This window comes from Rhamphochromis longiceps, linkage group LG22 (genome assembly GCF_057381845.1).
Source record: "Rhamphochromis longiceps isolate RC_006_pf linkage group LG22, R_longiceps_female_GT1.1, whole genome shotgun sequence".
Taxonomy (NCBI): domain Eukaryota; kingdom Metazoa; phylum Chordata; class Actinopteri; order Cichliformes; family Cichlidae; genus Rhamphochromis; species Rhamphochromis longiceps.
In genome coordinates this window covers 11,518,970-11,535,012 of record NC_140577.1, presented here as the reverse complement: position 1 = coordinate 11,535,012, position 16,043 = coordinate 11,518,970, and the positions used below count along the sequence as shown (strand labels likewise).

Here is a 16,043-nt window from a genome sequence, read left to right as displayed (position 1 = left end):
TCATGTGGATGCATTTCCCTGTGTGGTTGGCCAATAAACAGCATATTTTAAGGGTTAAATTGTAGATCTATGACTTTTTTTCTATGCTTGCAATGATCAGGATCGTTTATTTATTCTATAAATAGTAGCCATCCTTAACCCAACTGGACATTTACAATAGATAACTAAAACGACAACATATTCTCCTTACATACAAACACAGTTTTATTACGTCATTCACACACAAACACACACAGGTAAATGTAAACCACTCAGATTAAAAACTCACTTTGCAAAAATGATGCAGAAAAATGCAGAAAGTAAAAAGAAGATTTTATTTAAAATAATATTTAAAAAATCCAACTTCACATGTACAACTTCATGAAACAGTTTATTTGTTGATTTGCCGTACAGCTGATTAGTAAAGATCCTCCCCGTGTTTTCACATCCCAACTAAATCCCTGAATAAACAATAAAAACAGAAGTATGTTGGAAAATAAAAGTAATAAACATTTTACAATTTAAAACTGTGAAAAAAGGAAATTCTTTCCTACATTAGAGCCATATTTATATCAAACAGGCACTCAGAGAAAAACATAAAGTGACATTTTCCATCATAGAAACAGAAACAAGAACAATTTCATTACAAGGAAGAAAATCAGCTACCGCACATTTAATGTACCCGACTTGTATTTTAAAGTGCTCAGAGTGGTCAGTAAGACTAGAAAAGTGTTGCTTAATGCAATTACAGTACACAAGGAAACTATTATTATTATTACAGCAGATCTAATGGACTCAGCTGGACATTTAAAACCCACAGGTAAAAAAAAAAAAGGAGCATTTTCTATAAAAATCTAAATATAATTCCTTTGGTTACATTAAGCACCTTGTTTTTTTCACACATTCGATCACACAAGTACCTGAATTTAATATTTTACATCAGTTTTCTAAGAGGAGAACTGATTTCAGAATTTGAGGCATCTTGTATATTTAAGAAGTTCACTTATGTGACTACACCAGGGGTGTCAAAGATAAGGTCCGGGGGCTAGAATCAGACTGGCACAGACTCCATTTGGCCCGCAGCTTTGAAAAATGTGAAGGTGCGCATAAATTGTGGACTTTTAACTGCATTTTCACTTCGTCTCTATGCAGCTCTAGATTTTGGCAACACTGTGCATGCGTCGTGGCCTGGTTAAAGCCAGATGTCTATGACTGTGTCAGTTTTACCGTCATTTCAATGATATATCAGAAAGGTAGCTCAGAAAAGAAAGGGTGGTAGTTTTTTCAGCATCTCTTGCTTCATCATTCCTGTGTGAGGTCAGGAGTCTGTCAGAATATTGTGGCTCTGCAGCTATTTACCAAAACACACATAAGAGCTGTGACATACATCAGCTTTGGAAAATGTAAAGGATAGAAAAAAAAATTTAAAAAAAGATTTTTAATCAAAAATAGCGTGACATTCATTGTGCAGATCCTTGTCTCTCCATTTTTTTGACATCATAAAATTCGTTTTTAAAGTCTCTTTGCGTTCCTGAGAAATTCGATGGATTAAAAAACCCTCTTAGTTTTCTTGCAGTGTTTCAATCTGAGAAAGAAAACAGGTGTAAATATTGTTAGACAGTTCACACTGTTCTGCATAAGACAACAAATGAACAGACGTAAACCCGGCTTCTCATCGACAACTTTGTCTCTGCGTGTTGGGGTGATATAGTTTAAATGGATGCTTCTTCTGCCACCCGAAGCGTCTTGATTTTGATCATCGCAGCGTGCTGCCATGTATCAAGCGTAATTTTCTTCTCTTACTAATTTTTGCACAGTGCATCTTACATGAAAAGTCGCACGGTCCTCCTCAGTTAACAGAAGAGAGCAACATTTATGTTTATTTCGAGGGTTCTCTTGCAAACGCTGCCTGCTTACCTCTGCTCTTTGATTACATTTAAACACAGTAATTACAACAACAGGTCACAGGCCATTTTAACTTCACACTGAACTTTAAATACTCGAAGTGCGCTCTCTGATTTCACTGGAACATTTTAAAAGGTTATATTTATTTTTGTGCAAATAGCCATGTACGTGCTTTTCTTATCTAAGTGCAAGGACACATTAGATGTACTTCATGAACTTTTGGATGTTTAAGTAAAGGATTTAATAATATTTTCTGACATTTTCTACCTACCTTCTCGTCTGCTTTAATGGCCACTATACAGGTGGATCTTGGCGAACGAGACAGTCTCGAAATACTGATTGTGGCCTTTCTCGTAGATGACAAAGATGTACTTGCGGTCCTCTGCAGAACCGCTGTCCAGTGAAGTGATGCAGGAATAGCCGCTCGGTCCCGCCCATATCTGCATGGCTTCCTTCTCCCAAGATTTGCCGTTTGTCAGCGACCATTTCAAGGTTAGGTTCACTCCTGAGGGAGATTATGAGGTTATTTACTCGATCACCCAACTTTATAACATAAATCTTAGAGAGTTTTCAGTTCAATTAAAAAAAGCATTAAGGGAATCCTCGATCATCGTATCTCAATCTCTCCACTTAGAGAGCATAAACCATTGTGAATCTATTTCGGCTGCTTTGGTGCAAATTAAAGTGACAACATGAGAGGCAACGAGGAGACAAACTACCAAAAAAGGGAGTACTTTTGCAAAGACCATTGCTCTCGCCTTATCCATCCTTTCTGATTTTTCTGTAGTGTTGCTCTGTGTTAGTGTCCTTCTCACTATTGGTACTCTGGTTGCACAGATAGTTCAGTGACACATCCATATGTGCCACAAGAAGGTTTGCTGTGCCACCCAGTACAGTCTCAAGAGTGTGGAGGAGATACCAGGAGACAGGGGAGGTTACATGAGGAGCTAGGCAGGGACGTAGTCTCTGCTCCTTTGTGCAACTGCCAGAGCACTACAAAATGAGTCTTCTGACATTCTTCAAGATTGTGCTCCATTAGTGTTTTTGAACAGTGTATGTTCACTGGAAGAGGACTTATCCTCATTATCGGCTCCATATTTTGATTATTAAACTCTGGAAGAGAATTACTCATCAAAACAATCGTTCTTTATTTTATTTGGGCCTTTGTGCAGCCCTTCAGTTCATCTACTATTAGAAACAAGACATTTTACCTCCCTTTCTGTCCTTTGAGCTAACTGCTCTCTTTGACATCATACAGAGACAAGAGTATAAAAAAACTGTGTGAAAGCTGAACATTTCGTATGAGGAGAGATCAGTGTAACTATATCTGTTACGGCCGAGAGGGCCCGGCTGTGGGTGTGGACTCAAACGCAGACACAGAGGGAGGCAAACGGGCGTGAACACAGTGCTTTATTTACAAGTGTCTAGTGAAATTACACAACAGAAGACTATGAATGCTATGAATTATGAAATGCTATGAACTGTGAACTGTGAGGCCAAACTGTGAACATGAAACTGAATGCTATGGCTAGGTGCTGGATTTCACGGATGGAAAAAAGGGGCAGCGGCTTGGATGGAGGTACGCAGTCAGCGTTGCAGGTTTAAAGTGTCATGCGAGGAAGGGGTGTCCAGGGGGTTCCGGGTGAGGAGTGTCCAGAGAGGATCCAGAATATGCGTGGAGTGAGGGACTTGGCAGGGAGGCAGGCAGGTGTAGTCCGATGGTGGAGAGGAAGAAACCAGATGACAGAACCAGCGTCCAGGCGGAGATGAGAGTAGTTCGGGAAACGTGACTGCCAGGTGGGTCCTATGACAAAGAAAAACACGGTGAGGGAAAAGCAGTAGTTGAGGGTTCTCACAAGGGGTTCGCAGCCTAGCACTGACATGGGTTAGCAGAAGATCTGGCAGAGGTCTGTTGTGAATGCTGGTCTTATATGCAGGTGACTTGATTGGAACCAGGTGTGGAAGCTGATTGGAGTCTCTGCCTGAAGGTAGAACCCAGCGGAGTGGAAAAACCCCGTGCTCATCCGGACCATGACAGTACCCCCTCCTCAACGATCGCCCCCCGGCGACCGAGCAGACCCGGACACGCGACGAGACCTGAAAAAATCAGAAACAAGCGCCGGGTCCAAGATCAGAGACCGAGACACCCACGAACGCTCCTCAGGCCCGTACCCCACCCAGTCCACCAGAAACTGCCGGCCCCTGCCCCACCGACGCACGTCCAGGATACGCCGCACCGAGAAGGCAGGATGACCATCGACGAGCCGGGCGGGAGGAGGGGGGTCGGAAGGAGGGCACAGAGGGCTAGACAACACTGGCTTGACCTGCGAAACATGGAACACCGGATGGATCCGCAACGATGCAGGCAATGTGAGCCGGACTGCCGCAGGGCCAATCAGCCTGTCAATCACGAAAGGCCCAATATAGCGCGGAGACAGCTTGCGGGAGGTTCCCTGGAGTGGGATATCCTTAGCCGCCAGCCACACTTTTTGCCCCGGAGAGTAAGTAGGAGCCGCCGTGCGCCGCTGGTTGGCGTAGTGGCATTGGCGAGACACAGCGCGCAACAGCGCCTCACGAGTCCGCGTCCAGGCCCGGCGGCAACGCTGCAGATGATGCTGGACAGAAGGCACCGCAAGCTCAGCTTCTTGCTCGGGGAACAGAGGTGGCTGGTAACCTAAGGACGCCTCAAAAGGTGAAAGACCTGTGGCCGAGGCGGTGAGTGTGTTATGCGCATATTCAACCCACGGCAAGAATGTGGACCAAGAGGCTGGATTATGGGCAGTGACGCAGCGAAGAGTGGTCTCGAGTTCTTGGTTCAGGCGCTCAGTTTGGCCATTGGTCTGTGGATGGTAGCCTGAGCTCAAACAGGGCTTGGCCCCCAGGGCCGTACAAAAGGCTCCCCAGGCCTGAGAAGCAAACTGGGGACCCCTGTCAGACACTATTTCCATAGGGATCCCATGGAGTCTGAAAACATGTTCAACCAACAGTTTAGCCGTTTCTGAAGCAGTGGGCAATTTATCTAGAGCTATGAAATGTGCTGCCTTGGAAAATCTGTCAACTATGGTAAGTATGGTAGTCTTTCCTGCAGAGTTTGGAAGCCCTGTTACAAAATCCAACGCAATATGTGACCATGGCCGGTGTGGGGTGGTTAGTGGGTGAAGCAGTCCGTAAGGACGGTGATTCCTGGACTTATTACGAGCACAAACCGTGCAAGCAGCTACGTATTCACGTACATCCCTATCCAACGTCTCCCACCAAAAGTGTCTCTTCAGTAGCATAGCTGTCCTACCTCGGCCCGGGTGACCTGCGAACTTGGCCGTGTGAACCCATTCCAAAACCTTGGTGCGGGCTGCTGTGGGTACATAGCGCTTGTTAGCTGGACCGGTGCCCGGATCAGGTTCTGCTTGCAGAGCCCGCTGAATGACAGAGTCTACTTCCCATGTGACAGCCCCTACACGACAGCTGGCAGGGAGTATGGAGGGCACCCCTGACCGCTCTGAGGCAGCTTCGAACTGGCGGGAGAGAGCATCTGGCTTAACATTCCGGGTACCTGGGCGATATGAGATAGAAAAGTTGAAACGGGCAAAAAACAGTGACCAACGGGCTTGGCGTGTATTTAGTCTCTTTGCATTCCGTAGGTATGTTAAATTTTTATGGTCTGTCCAGACTATGAATGGGTGCTCAGCCCCCTCCAGCAGGTGCCGCCACTCCTCCAATGCTAGTTTCACAGCAAGCAGCTCACGGTCCCCAATATCGTAGTTTCTCTCTGCTGGAGACAAGCGACGCGAGAAGAAAGCGCAGGGTTGTAACTTTGCTGATGGACCAGTATGTTGAGACAACACTGCCCCCACTCCAACATCTGATGCGTCCACCTCAACGATGAAGGGCTTGCTGGTGTCGGGCTGAATTAGCACGGGAGCTGTTGTAAACAGTTGTTTCAGCTTGTTGAAAGCTCTGTCGGCTTCGGTAGGCCACGTGAATGGGTGCTTTGTAGACGTGAGGCGTGTTAGAGGTGCAACTACCTGACTGTAGTTCCTGACGAATCGCCTGTAGAAGTTGGCAAAGCCCAGGAATCTCTGGAGAAGCTTACGGGATGTGGGCACCGGCCACTCTGTGACTGCCTTGACCTTTGCTGGATCAGTCTTCAGTTGCCCCCCTGCCAGGATATAACCAAGAAAAGAGACTGACGATGCATGAAACTCACACTTTTCTGCCTTTATGTACAGTTTGTTCTCCAATAAGCGCTGGATGACAGCACGGACATGAGCGTGATGTTCCTGGAGCGATCTGGAAAATATGAGTATGTCATCCAGATATACAAACACAAATCTGTTCAGAAAGTCCCTGAGAACATCATTCACCAAAGCTTGAAATACGGCTGGGGCGTTCGTTAGTCCAAAGGGCATGACCAGGTACTCGAAGTGGCCCAGTGGCGTGTTAAAAGCCGTCTTCCACTCATCTCCCTGCCTAATGCGAACCAAATGATAAGCATTACGAAGATCCAGCTTAGTGAAGATAGTGGCGCCTTGCAGGGACTCTGACACAGAACTGATGAGTGGCAATGGGTATTTATTCTTTATAGTTATGTCGTTGAGACCACGGAAATCAATACATGGTCGTAGCGACCCGTCCTTCTTACCCACAAAGAAGAATCCGGCAGCAACAGGTGAAGACGACGGTCGAATTATTCCAGCAGCAAGTGACTCTCTGATGTACTCCTCCATAGCAACACGTTCTGGTTTAGATATGTTGTATAATCGACTGGAGGGCAAAGGAGCACCGGGGAGAAGGTCTATGGCACAGTCATATTGTCTGTGAGGCGGCAAAGCTTGCGCCCTACTCTTACTAAAAATCTCTTTGAAATCGTGATATTCCATGGGCACACCAGTGAGATCGGGGGTTGTTTCTTCCAACGCATAGGGCTCCTCGGGGCCCGGGGGACACGCCGACCTCAAACAATTAGCATGGCAGAATACACTCCAGCTTATTATCTTCCGTCCAGACCAATCCAAGTGTGGATTGTGTAGCTTTAACCAAGGGTAGCCGAATGTGAGGGGAGTGTCAGGCGATGAGAGGGCGAAGAAAGTGAGCACCTCCCTATGATTTCCTGAAGTGATTACAGTCACTGGCTCAGTGTGGTGAGTTATTTGTGCAAAGACCTGGTTATTAAGTGCTTTCGCAGAAATGGGCGGATCTAAAGGCACAAGGTGCAATCCCAACCGTGTGGCGTGGTCAAAACTGATTAGGTTTTGCTCTGAACCGGAGTCGACCAGGGCCTGAAAGGTGTGCGTGGCACGGTTGATAACTAAACTGACTGTGAGAAGCAAACGGGGTTTATCATCACTATGAGAACCGCCCACCCGTATCCCCGAATCTACTGGCGGGCTGGCCCTTTTCCCCTCTTGGGACATGCTGCGATTAAATGTTCTGTCGACCCGCAATAAAAACACGCGCGTGCACGAAAGCGACGCTCTCTCTCCTCCGGCGGCAGCTGAGCGCGGCCGATCTGCATCGGTTCCGGCGCCGCGTCCACGACGGAGGGAGAGGCGGCCGACACAGGCGACTGCATTATGGGTGGGGCCGGCGTAAACGAACACGGAAGAGGGCGGAGGAGGGGACGTTGGGGTTTGTAGTTCCTTTCATTCTCCCTCTCTCTCAGCCTGATGTCAATACGGAGAGAAAGGGAGACTAACTCCTCAAACGTAGCGGGCTCATCCCGTGAAGCAAGCTGATCTTTCATGTTATCATTCAGGGACTGTAGAAAGATTCCCTGCAACGCGTGATCTGGCCACCCCGTCTCCGCGGCGGCCGTTCGAAAATCTATGAGGTAATCAGCAACACTACGGCGACCCTGGCGCAGCTTTAACAACTTACGGGCCGAACCGCCCTCAGAGACAGGATGAGTGAATGTCTTTTTAAACTCACCCAGGAAGTCATCATAAGAGCAAGTTCGCAGGGGATGGCTTGACAGGTATGCTTCCGCCCATTTTAGAGCACGGTCCCGTAATTTCCCTATGAAATAGGAAATCCGAGCGGCGTTGTCAATGAAGGTGCGCGGTGAGCGGCCAAATACCAGATCGCACTGAAGTAGGAACCCCGTGCAGCTCCCCGGATCCCCAGAAAAAGGTTCGGGCTCCGGGGATGATGCGTCGCGAAAAATCGGCCCACTTTGGAGCGCGTAAGCCGAGGCAGGGGACGAAGTGGATGGCTGTGTGTCTTGTGCAGGGGGCGAGGGTTCGGGGGCAGGACGCGGCACGGAAGCGAGGTTAGCTTGTAGAGTCTCTAGGGCAGCAAAGATCTTAGCCTGTCCCTCACCAAGGTCTTTCTGTGAAGCCAGGAGATATTGAATGGATTGCTCGTGGTGACCTAGGATTGCACCTTGTTTCTGAATGGCTGTCCGCTCTGCGTCTGCTGAGTCCATATTGTGGCCAGATCTTACTGTTACGGCCGAGAGGGCCCGGCTGTGGGTGTGGACTCAAACGCAGACACAGAGGGAGGCAAACGGGCGTGAACACAGTGCTTTATTTACAAGTGTCTAGTGAAATTACACAACAGAAGACTATGAATGCTATGAATTATGAAATGCTATGAACTGTGAACTGTGAGGCCAAACTGTGAACATGAAACTGAATGCTATGGCTAGGTGCTGGATTTCACGGATGGAAAAAAGGGGCAGCGGCTTGGATGGAGGTACGCAGTCAGCGTTGCAGGTTTAAAGTGTCATGCGAGGAAGGGGTGTCCAGGGGGTTCCGGGTGAGGAGTGTCCAGAGAGGATCCAGAATATGCGTGGAGTGAGGGACTTGGCAGGGAGGCAGGCAGGTGTAGTCCGATGGTGGAGAGGAAGAAACCAGATGACAGAACCAGCGTCCAGGCGGAGATGAGAGTAGTTCGGGAAACGTGACTGCCAGGTGGGTCCTATGACAAAGAAAAACACGGTGAGGGAAAAGCAGTAGTTGAGGGTTCTCACAAGGGGTTCGCAGCCTAGCACTGACATGGGTTAGCAGAAGATCTGGCAGAGGTCTGTTGTGAATGCTGGTCTTATATGCAGGTGACTTGATTGGAACCAGGTGTGGAAGCTGATTGGAGTCTCTGCCTGAAGGTAGAACCCAGCGGAGTGGAAAAACCCCGTGCTCATCCGGACCATGACAATATCTTTACTTAAAATAAACAAAAGTACTGCATACAAAACTAGAAACTGTGCTTCTACAGAATTAAAGTGCTTTGTTTACTAGAGTTTAGCGCTTCTCACTCTTTTCCTCGTTGCAGGGGTTGGTGAAGTAGATCACGCCCTCTTTTTGCAGAGTTCCAGCTGCCACTACAGGATCCACCAGTGCCTCGTCAAAGATCAGGCCCTCCAAGGGCAGGGTCAACCCTCCATCATAGCTGTGCACCACAATGCGACACTGACAGTGGTATCTGTTCTGGTTCCGCACGTTGATGGCGATGGTGCCGTCAGTCAACTCAATGGGCTGGAGAAGAAGAGACGGAGAGAAAAGACTAAATGCTTGTGTTAATGCTTGTGTGTGTCACTGCACAGACCTAGCTTTAGTGATATCACATTTTATGAACTTCTCTTTTACTATGATGCCAGTTCATAGAATCTACAGAAGGAACTGAAACTGGCAAAGCAGGTAACTATGTGGAAGTTTCATCCAGTTTTATAGGAATGTGAAAATACTGCTTTGGTAAATGTGATTTCTCTTAAAGTCACACTGAAATCAATTTAAAACTTAACCTTTTTATATTCTTTATATGTTCTTTTACATCATCATAGTGTTTACTTGTTTGTGCTGTGTGGTAGCTGTGTGTCTGTTGGATCATTGTCAAAAAAAGACATTTTTAATCCCAGTGACACATTTTCCTGGATACCTCTTACCTGGCACTCATCAGGGTTAAAGTCTTGTGGTTTCTTCTTGTGGTTGTAGGGGATACTTTTCAGCGCCGCACCGTTGTACCAGGTTTCCCCGTGGTCGTCGCTCAGGATGCAGAAAACACCGTCGCCGTTCAGCGTCCCGTGACCGCAAACCACCAACCTCCCCTTTGCAGGATTGAAGCGTTTCTGTAGTCCAGAGCAGACAAAACAGGAAGAAAGATGGTGATCAGAGTCAGCATCGTGACCTCTGTTATAATTCTTATCAGTGCATAGTATTACATCTGAGTAGATCACTAAACACCTAAAGGTTTCTATTTAAAAAGCAAACCTTTTGGGTTTACCGAGGCTTTAAACTGAAAAGTAATGACTGAATGAATCTGGGGGGGGGGGGGGGGGGTTTATTATGCATGTTGTTGTTTTTGTGCTCTCCTGCAACCTCAAGTATTTGTTCCTTGTTTAGGTTCTTGTTTCAGTTTTTAAGTCTTTTTTTATTATGCTTTAACTGTGAAAATTGTTTAAAGTCATCAAAATCTTTTCCAAATCTATCTGCTTTAGAGATACAGGTCACTTACATTTTAAGTAGAGCAAAAAAGCAGTAAGCCAAGAAGTAGATTTTTTTTATTCCCTCTGAATTAGAGCAATAAAAGCACTCGAGTTCAAACTGGGCGCTGGTACAGCAGGTAAACCATATGTGATAAGGTTATTCCTTAGGCCCAGGTTTGAATTTTTCCCATAGCTTTCCTGGTTTCTTTCTTCTGTCCTTTCTAGAATAAAAACTAACAAGCCACAAACTATATCTTAAAACGTATAAACGCCAAATATAGTTGTTGTTTTTTTACATTAACAGCAGTAACACCTGTTGATCACCTGTGAACTATTAAATCTTTACCAGAAAAGTATTTTTTTTTAAAGAAAAAATATTAGTTTGCATATATGAGTTTAAATTTGCATCATTCTTGTCATGGCTAACTGTGTGGGGAAATAAATGAGGACCCAAGAGCAGGCACTCGCTGAGATACGAAGGAGGTTTATTGCAAAATAAAACACAAGGAGAGAATGGCAAAACGGAACAAAAGATAATCTAAACTGGGAGGAATAAACTTTACACAGACGTAAAGCTGAAAACACTCATATGAGACAGAGACCTTCAGAATAAAACAGGAAACTCACACATTCGAAGACACAGACCAAGAAACATGGACTTTACACAGAGGGAACACACGGGCAGAGAAAACTAAACACAGAACAGAGGGGGCACAGAGAAACACGAGGGGCAAGGGATCAAAACCTAGGAACCATGGAAATAAATCACTAATGAACTCGACATTATACAAAAATCTCAGAGAACTGAAAACGCTGGGTCAAAATGAACCAGAACCGTGACAATTCTTGCAACATCAGGCATTTTTGTGTAACTGATTCTGCATTTTCAGGAAAAATTAATCTGTCTATGACAATGCTGAGGTCACAGAAACTGAGAATAGCTTGTATGGAATATGATACACGTGGCATCACGAGGTCAGGCGTGCACATGGTCGGTGAGTTTCAGCTTGTGACGCCGAGGCTGAATACATGTCGGCACTTTCACATGGTGGATCATTTGACCTCAACAAGAAAAGACGAACAACGCGCCTGAGAGAGGCTGTGATATGGCATCAAAAACAAAACCAGGCAGCTCAGTTTATAACACTAAGTTCATTTGTAATGAACTGGTTCTCCATGAGGGATTTAAACCCTGTTGTGCCAAACTGTTGCACTTTCAGGTGCTATACTGACCATTTTCTGTCTGAGCTTGAAGCTATGAGGATCTCTGCTCTCACTTCTTTAATTTGGACAGGATAAAAAAAAGAGACAGGAATCGAGAACCAGCTCCAAACTGTTCCATCACTTAACCTCCAGGCTCATCAGTTCCTTTTGTTAAAGCTAGCTGCTAAATTCACAGCAATGCAGCCTTTTGCACACATGAAAGTGTTTCTACACAGAGATAATAAAGCAGTGCAGGACAGCTCTCCTTCTACACAGAAAACTGATCAAGATTAACGATCTGATCCATCAGCAGATTCAATAAGGGCCTTGGTGCTTCTAATGCACAAAAAACACTCTTTTCACTGACAATAAAAGATTCATACTGCCAAACCAGTGCACTAAGTTTGCACACACGTGCAAAATTATACATAATTACAGAGGTGGAAAGCCACGCAGTAAAATCTTACTTTATGACTTTCATGGAAATACTGAGCTGTCAGGATTCACATGATCTAAATAAAAATGAATCTGGCTTAAAGGTCATTGAAATCATTTTACATCTTGAGAAGTTCACTCACTTCAGTGTCACATGACTCTCTCTCACCTGGAGGCCGAGGCCCGGCCCGGGAATGAACTTCTTCACCCCGAGCGTAACTGAGAGGTTTCTGGGCGGGGTCCAGCTGAGGCCGTCGTCCCGGCTCTCCACCATCATGATGCTGGGTGGGCTGCAGTGGTCGAGGTAGAAGCACACGTCGTAGATCAGAATCACTGAGCCCACTTCCTCGTCCACCACAACGGAGCCTAAGTTCAGGCCGTCCGGCTTCATCCCGTCATCGACGATGAAGCTGGTCGGGGACCAGGTGGCTCCTGGAAGATGATAAATTGTTCAATTTGACGTTTTATAATTTAACTTTCTACTCACGGAACAGTTGTGTTATAACTCTGAATTTTTTTGTCTATATTTTCCACTAATTTTGTGCATTTTCTCCTTTTAAAACCAAGATTTCAGTTTTATGTTTGGGGCTCAATCACGAGAATTTATGCAATCAAGCTGTTGTATTGCTGTTTTTTTCTACAAACCAGGGCTAAAACTGTGACATGTGTGACATAATTTTGAAAATATTTGTAAAACCAAATATCTGCTGCAAAAACTGACTGATGCTAATGATAATGGCACATGTCTCTTAACTGAACTGGTCTCCACAGAGAGGGCAAACATCAGAGACAGGTGTGTGAGTCTCTGCATCGCGCTGCACCGTAATTGTTTTAATCGCACATGAGGTTAACACAGGGACAGTTTTCAGAGTTTTCAGGGGGATGGACAAATGAATCATGACTGTGCTGCTCTTCTACAAATCCTTCTTAACGTTTTAAGCTATCGTGTCTACAGACAGAGCGATGATGCTACCAAAAACACAACCTCTTGAGCAGAGGTAAAAAATAAATGCTGTCATGGCTCACGACAGGTATTAGCTGATTGCTCATTTCCAGTGTATTGTATTTGATACCTCTTTTATGTTAGTTTTTGAGACTTCTACATCATCAGCGTGATTTTTCCCCCCAGAAAAAAAAACCTAAACAATTTGCACAAAAGTTACAGATGTAGCAAAAATGATGCAAAAGTGTTTTAACACCTTTATCTGTTTATTTATTTATTATTTTTTGCATTTGGCTTTGACGTCTGCCTTTCTTCCCAGCGCTTCCACTTCCCAGTCTTGTTTAAAAGTGAAGTTTTGCATGTTTTGACCCTCTGTGTTGCTCTGACTTGTGATCAAATGCACGTATACAGGCTGTTAGTTTGACTCAGCTGAGTCTTGCCTTTGTCTGTGGAGCGCCGCATTGCAATGAACTTCGCTCCACGGTCAGCAGAAGAAGTCTTCCTGGCTTCTGAAAACGCCAGCAGGCTTCCTTTGGGGGTGAAGGTGAGCAGCGGGATCCTGTAGGTATTCACCTGGCCCTGGGACCCACTCACCCACAGGAGCTGCTCCTCAAACACCAGGGGATCAATCTGAACAGCAGGGAGGAGGGCAGATAAAAAGAGTCAGGGATGACTGAGAAGTATCTACAGGCAAAACCAGTTTGGCCAAGAGCATCTTCAGCATACTTTAGGTGTCATGTAACACACAAACATGTGATCGTGCTTCGAGTTTTGGAAATTATTTTATTTTATTCAACTGCAACATTTACCTAAAAATTATTTATACCTTAGAAATCCCCAAATCATGCAAGTTCTAGAGAAAAAGAAACAAAAAGCCTAACATTTAACCTTTAATGAATCGATTTCACTCTAACCAACCTTAGCTAACACGTCACCAGCTCCACCGCACACACTGCAGGGCTTCAGCATGCTGCTATAACCCGGTAATAAGCAGGTAATAACAGGCACTGTACCTGGGAAGGGTTGACGGTGAGGACACACGAAGACGCCAAAGCAGAGAGTAGTAACCACAGTGCAGAGAGCCGCCATGCTGCCATGTTTGACTTCCTTCTCGGATTTCTTCTTCTTCAGAACAGAAACACACAGCAAAGATCGCGCGAAAGCCTCTCTTTTATCTTGCCTTACTTCTTTAACCAACACATCTTCCCAATAAGTCATATGACAAAGACGGTCACATGACTAAAGCACCTATCAAAATAAAAGAGGAAACTTTACTTGATTTAATTTTTAATCCTAACGACTGATTATAGAATATCGTTATTTACATTACATAAGCAAATAATGCAGTTACTTTTATCATGTCTTTTTTTTTAAAAAAGGTAATACGTATTCAAGGTTGTATTGTGCATGTTGTACAGTTTTACACATCCTTGCACATCCTTCCTTAATAATTAAAGGAAGAGTTTCATAGTTAAACTAATATTATAGATGTTTTACAGAGAAGCAGGGAAGTGCAAATCACATGTACAACATCAACAACAAAATAACGTTTCCGAAAGCACTTTTACATAAAAAAAATAAACAAACAAATAAAAGAATTGACAACAAACTAACATTTAGGAAAACACTTTAACAAGTCCGCAACAAATTAACAAGTGGCTCTTGACGGAAATGGATTGTCTGAAATACCGGAAGTGACTCAACGATTAGGCTTACTACATTATTTGTAGTACAGAAAAGTGATTTGTAGTCAGCTAAACAAGGGCTTTTCACAGAAGTAGTGTTCAGTTAATGTTTGAAGAGATTTTACAAAAGAGTATGGGTGAGATAATGAAGTTCAGATTTTTAAATGCCACGGGGATTTTCTTAAGAAAATATCCAGGCCTTAAAACCGTCATGGTCCACACTCCAGCCCAGCAGGTGGCGGTAAAGCGCCTTTAAGTTGACGGCAGAAGAAGAAGCAGCAGCTAAACACGGGATTTCAACAAACGGACTTGTTGCGGACTTGTTAATTTGTTGCGGACTTATTAAAGTGTTTTCTTAAATGTTATTTTGTTGTCATTTTTTGTTTTTGTTTTTTACGTAAAAGTGTTTTTGGAAATGTTATTTTGTTGTTGATGTTGTAAATGTGATTTGCACTTCCCAGCCACCGTTCTATACAGTATTAAACATATTTTTGTTTGTTTGTTTTTATTTTTGGAATAAATGTCATTGGTGTGTAAATTTTGAGCATGTAATTCTAATTTTCTTCGATTTCAGATGTCCATTCAAAAGATAAGAACATGGAAAAGGTTTCATGCACTTACCATTTTTATACACATGGGGGCAGAAACAGCACGGACGCCTGTCATGCACGCACACACACACACACACACGCACACACACACACACACACACACACGACCAAAAAACAAAACAAAAAAGCAAAGTTAGAGCAGAAAATGATTTTTGTGCTATTTACTGAAGCTCCAAACCTCAACTCAACTTAGTAGGAAGCTGCATGCGGAAATCCAGTTTTCAGAGAAAAAAGTTTAAACTTTAAACCTTTACAGTGAGGAAGGACTCTTATTGGTGCGATATAACCTTTTCTTGAAAAGATACAAAACATTTTCAAAAACTGTGTGTGCCTAGAGGTGTTTTTCAGTAGGAGGGGCGGAGGGAAATCTGGTGGTTAAGATATAAATCAGTAAACTAGCATACTCACTTAAGTGTCAGTGCACATTATACATCTCTCTTTATATTCTATCATATTCTGCAGCAGAACAGCTGCTGATTGCACTTTTAATTATTAAAACTGCCAAAAACATGAATGCCATGACACTCCTGTGTGGATGTGGAAGGTGCTGTTTGTCTTTTAAGGGAGCTGGTGACACATTTAAAGGTAAAATGTGAAAAAATTACTAATACACAGGGTGCTGTGGCTGTAGATGTCTGATTTATTGTCCAAATTTTTATGTCTTTTGGGACTGTGTTAAGATCTGACCTTTCTCTGTTCTGTGTGATTTAGCACGCCTTGGTCTGGGGATATTATATTTAGATCTTCACACGTGTGAATCCATATTGACCCACAGTGGGGTCCTTGGACCTTATGAGTTAATGTGTAACAGTCGTTCTGAAGTTTTAGCTTCTTGCAACTACGGATACTGGATGCCTGTGCTGGCA

At 44.4% G+C, this 16,043-nt stretch overlaps 1 protein-coding gene across 1 annotated transcript; it reads right to left on the bottom strand.

Moving 5' to 3' along the window:
* Window positions 1–291: 291 nt before the first annotated feature.
* Window positions 292–14,129, bottom strand: LOC146643452 (sialidase-1-like). The gene is made up of 7 exons (XM_085396309.1): window positions 13,895–14,129; window positions 13,322–13,511; window positions 12,108–12,370; window positions 9,761–9,943; window positions 9,134–9,353; window positions 2,156–2,389; window positions 292–1,564 (listed from the first exon to the last, which is right to left on the bottom strand). The coding sequence occupies exons 1-6, from the start codon at window positions 13,976–13,978 to the stop codon at window positions 2,169–2,171; spliced, it is 1,161 nt and encodes a 386-aa protein (XP_085252435.1). The 5' UTR covers window positions 13,979–14,129; the 3' UTR covers window positions 292–1,564; window positions 2,156–2,168.
* Window positions 14,130–16,043: the final 1,914 nt, after the last annotated feature.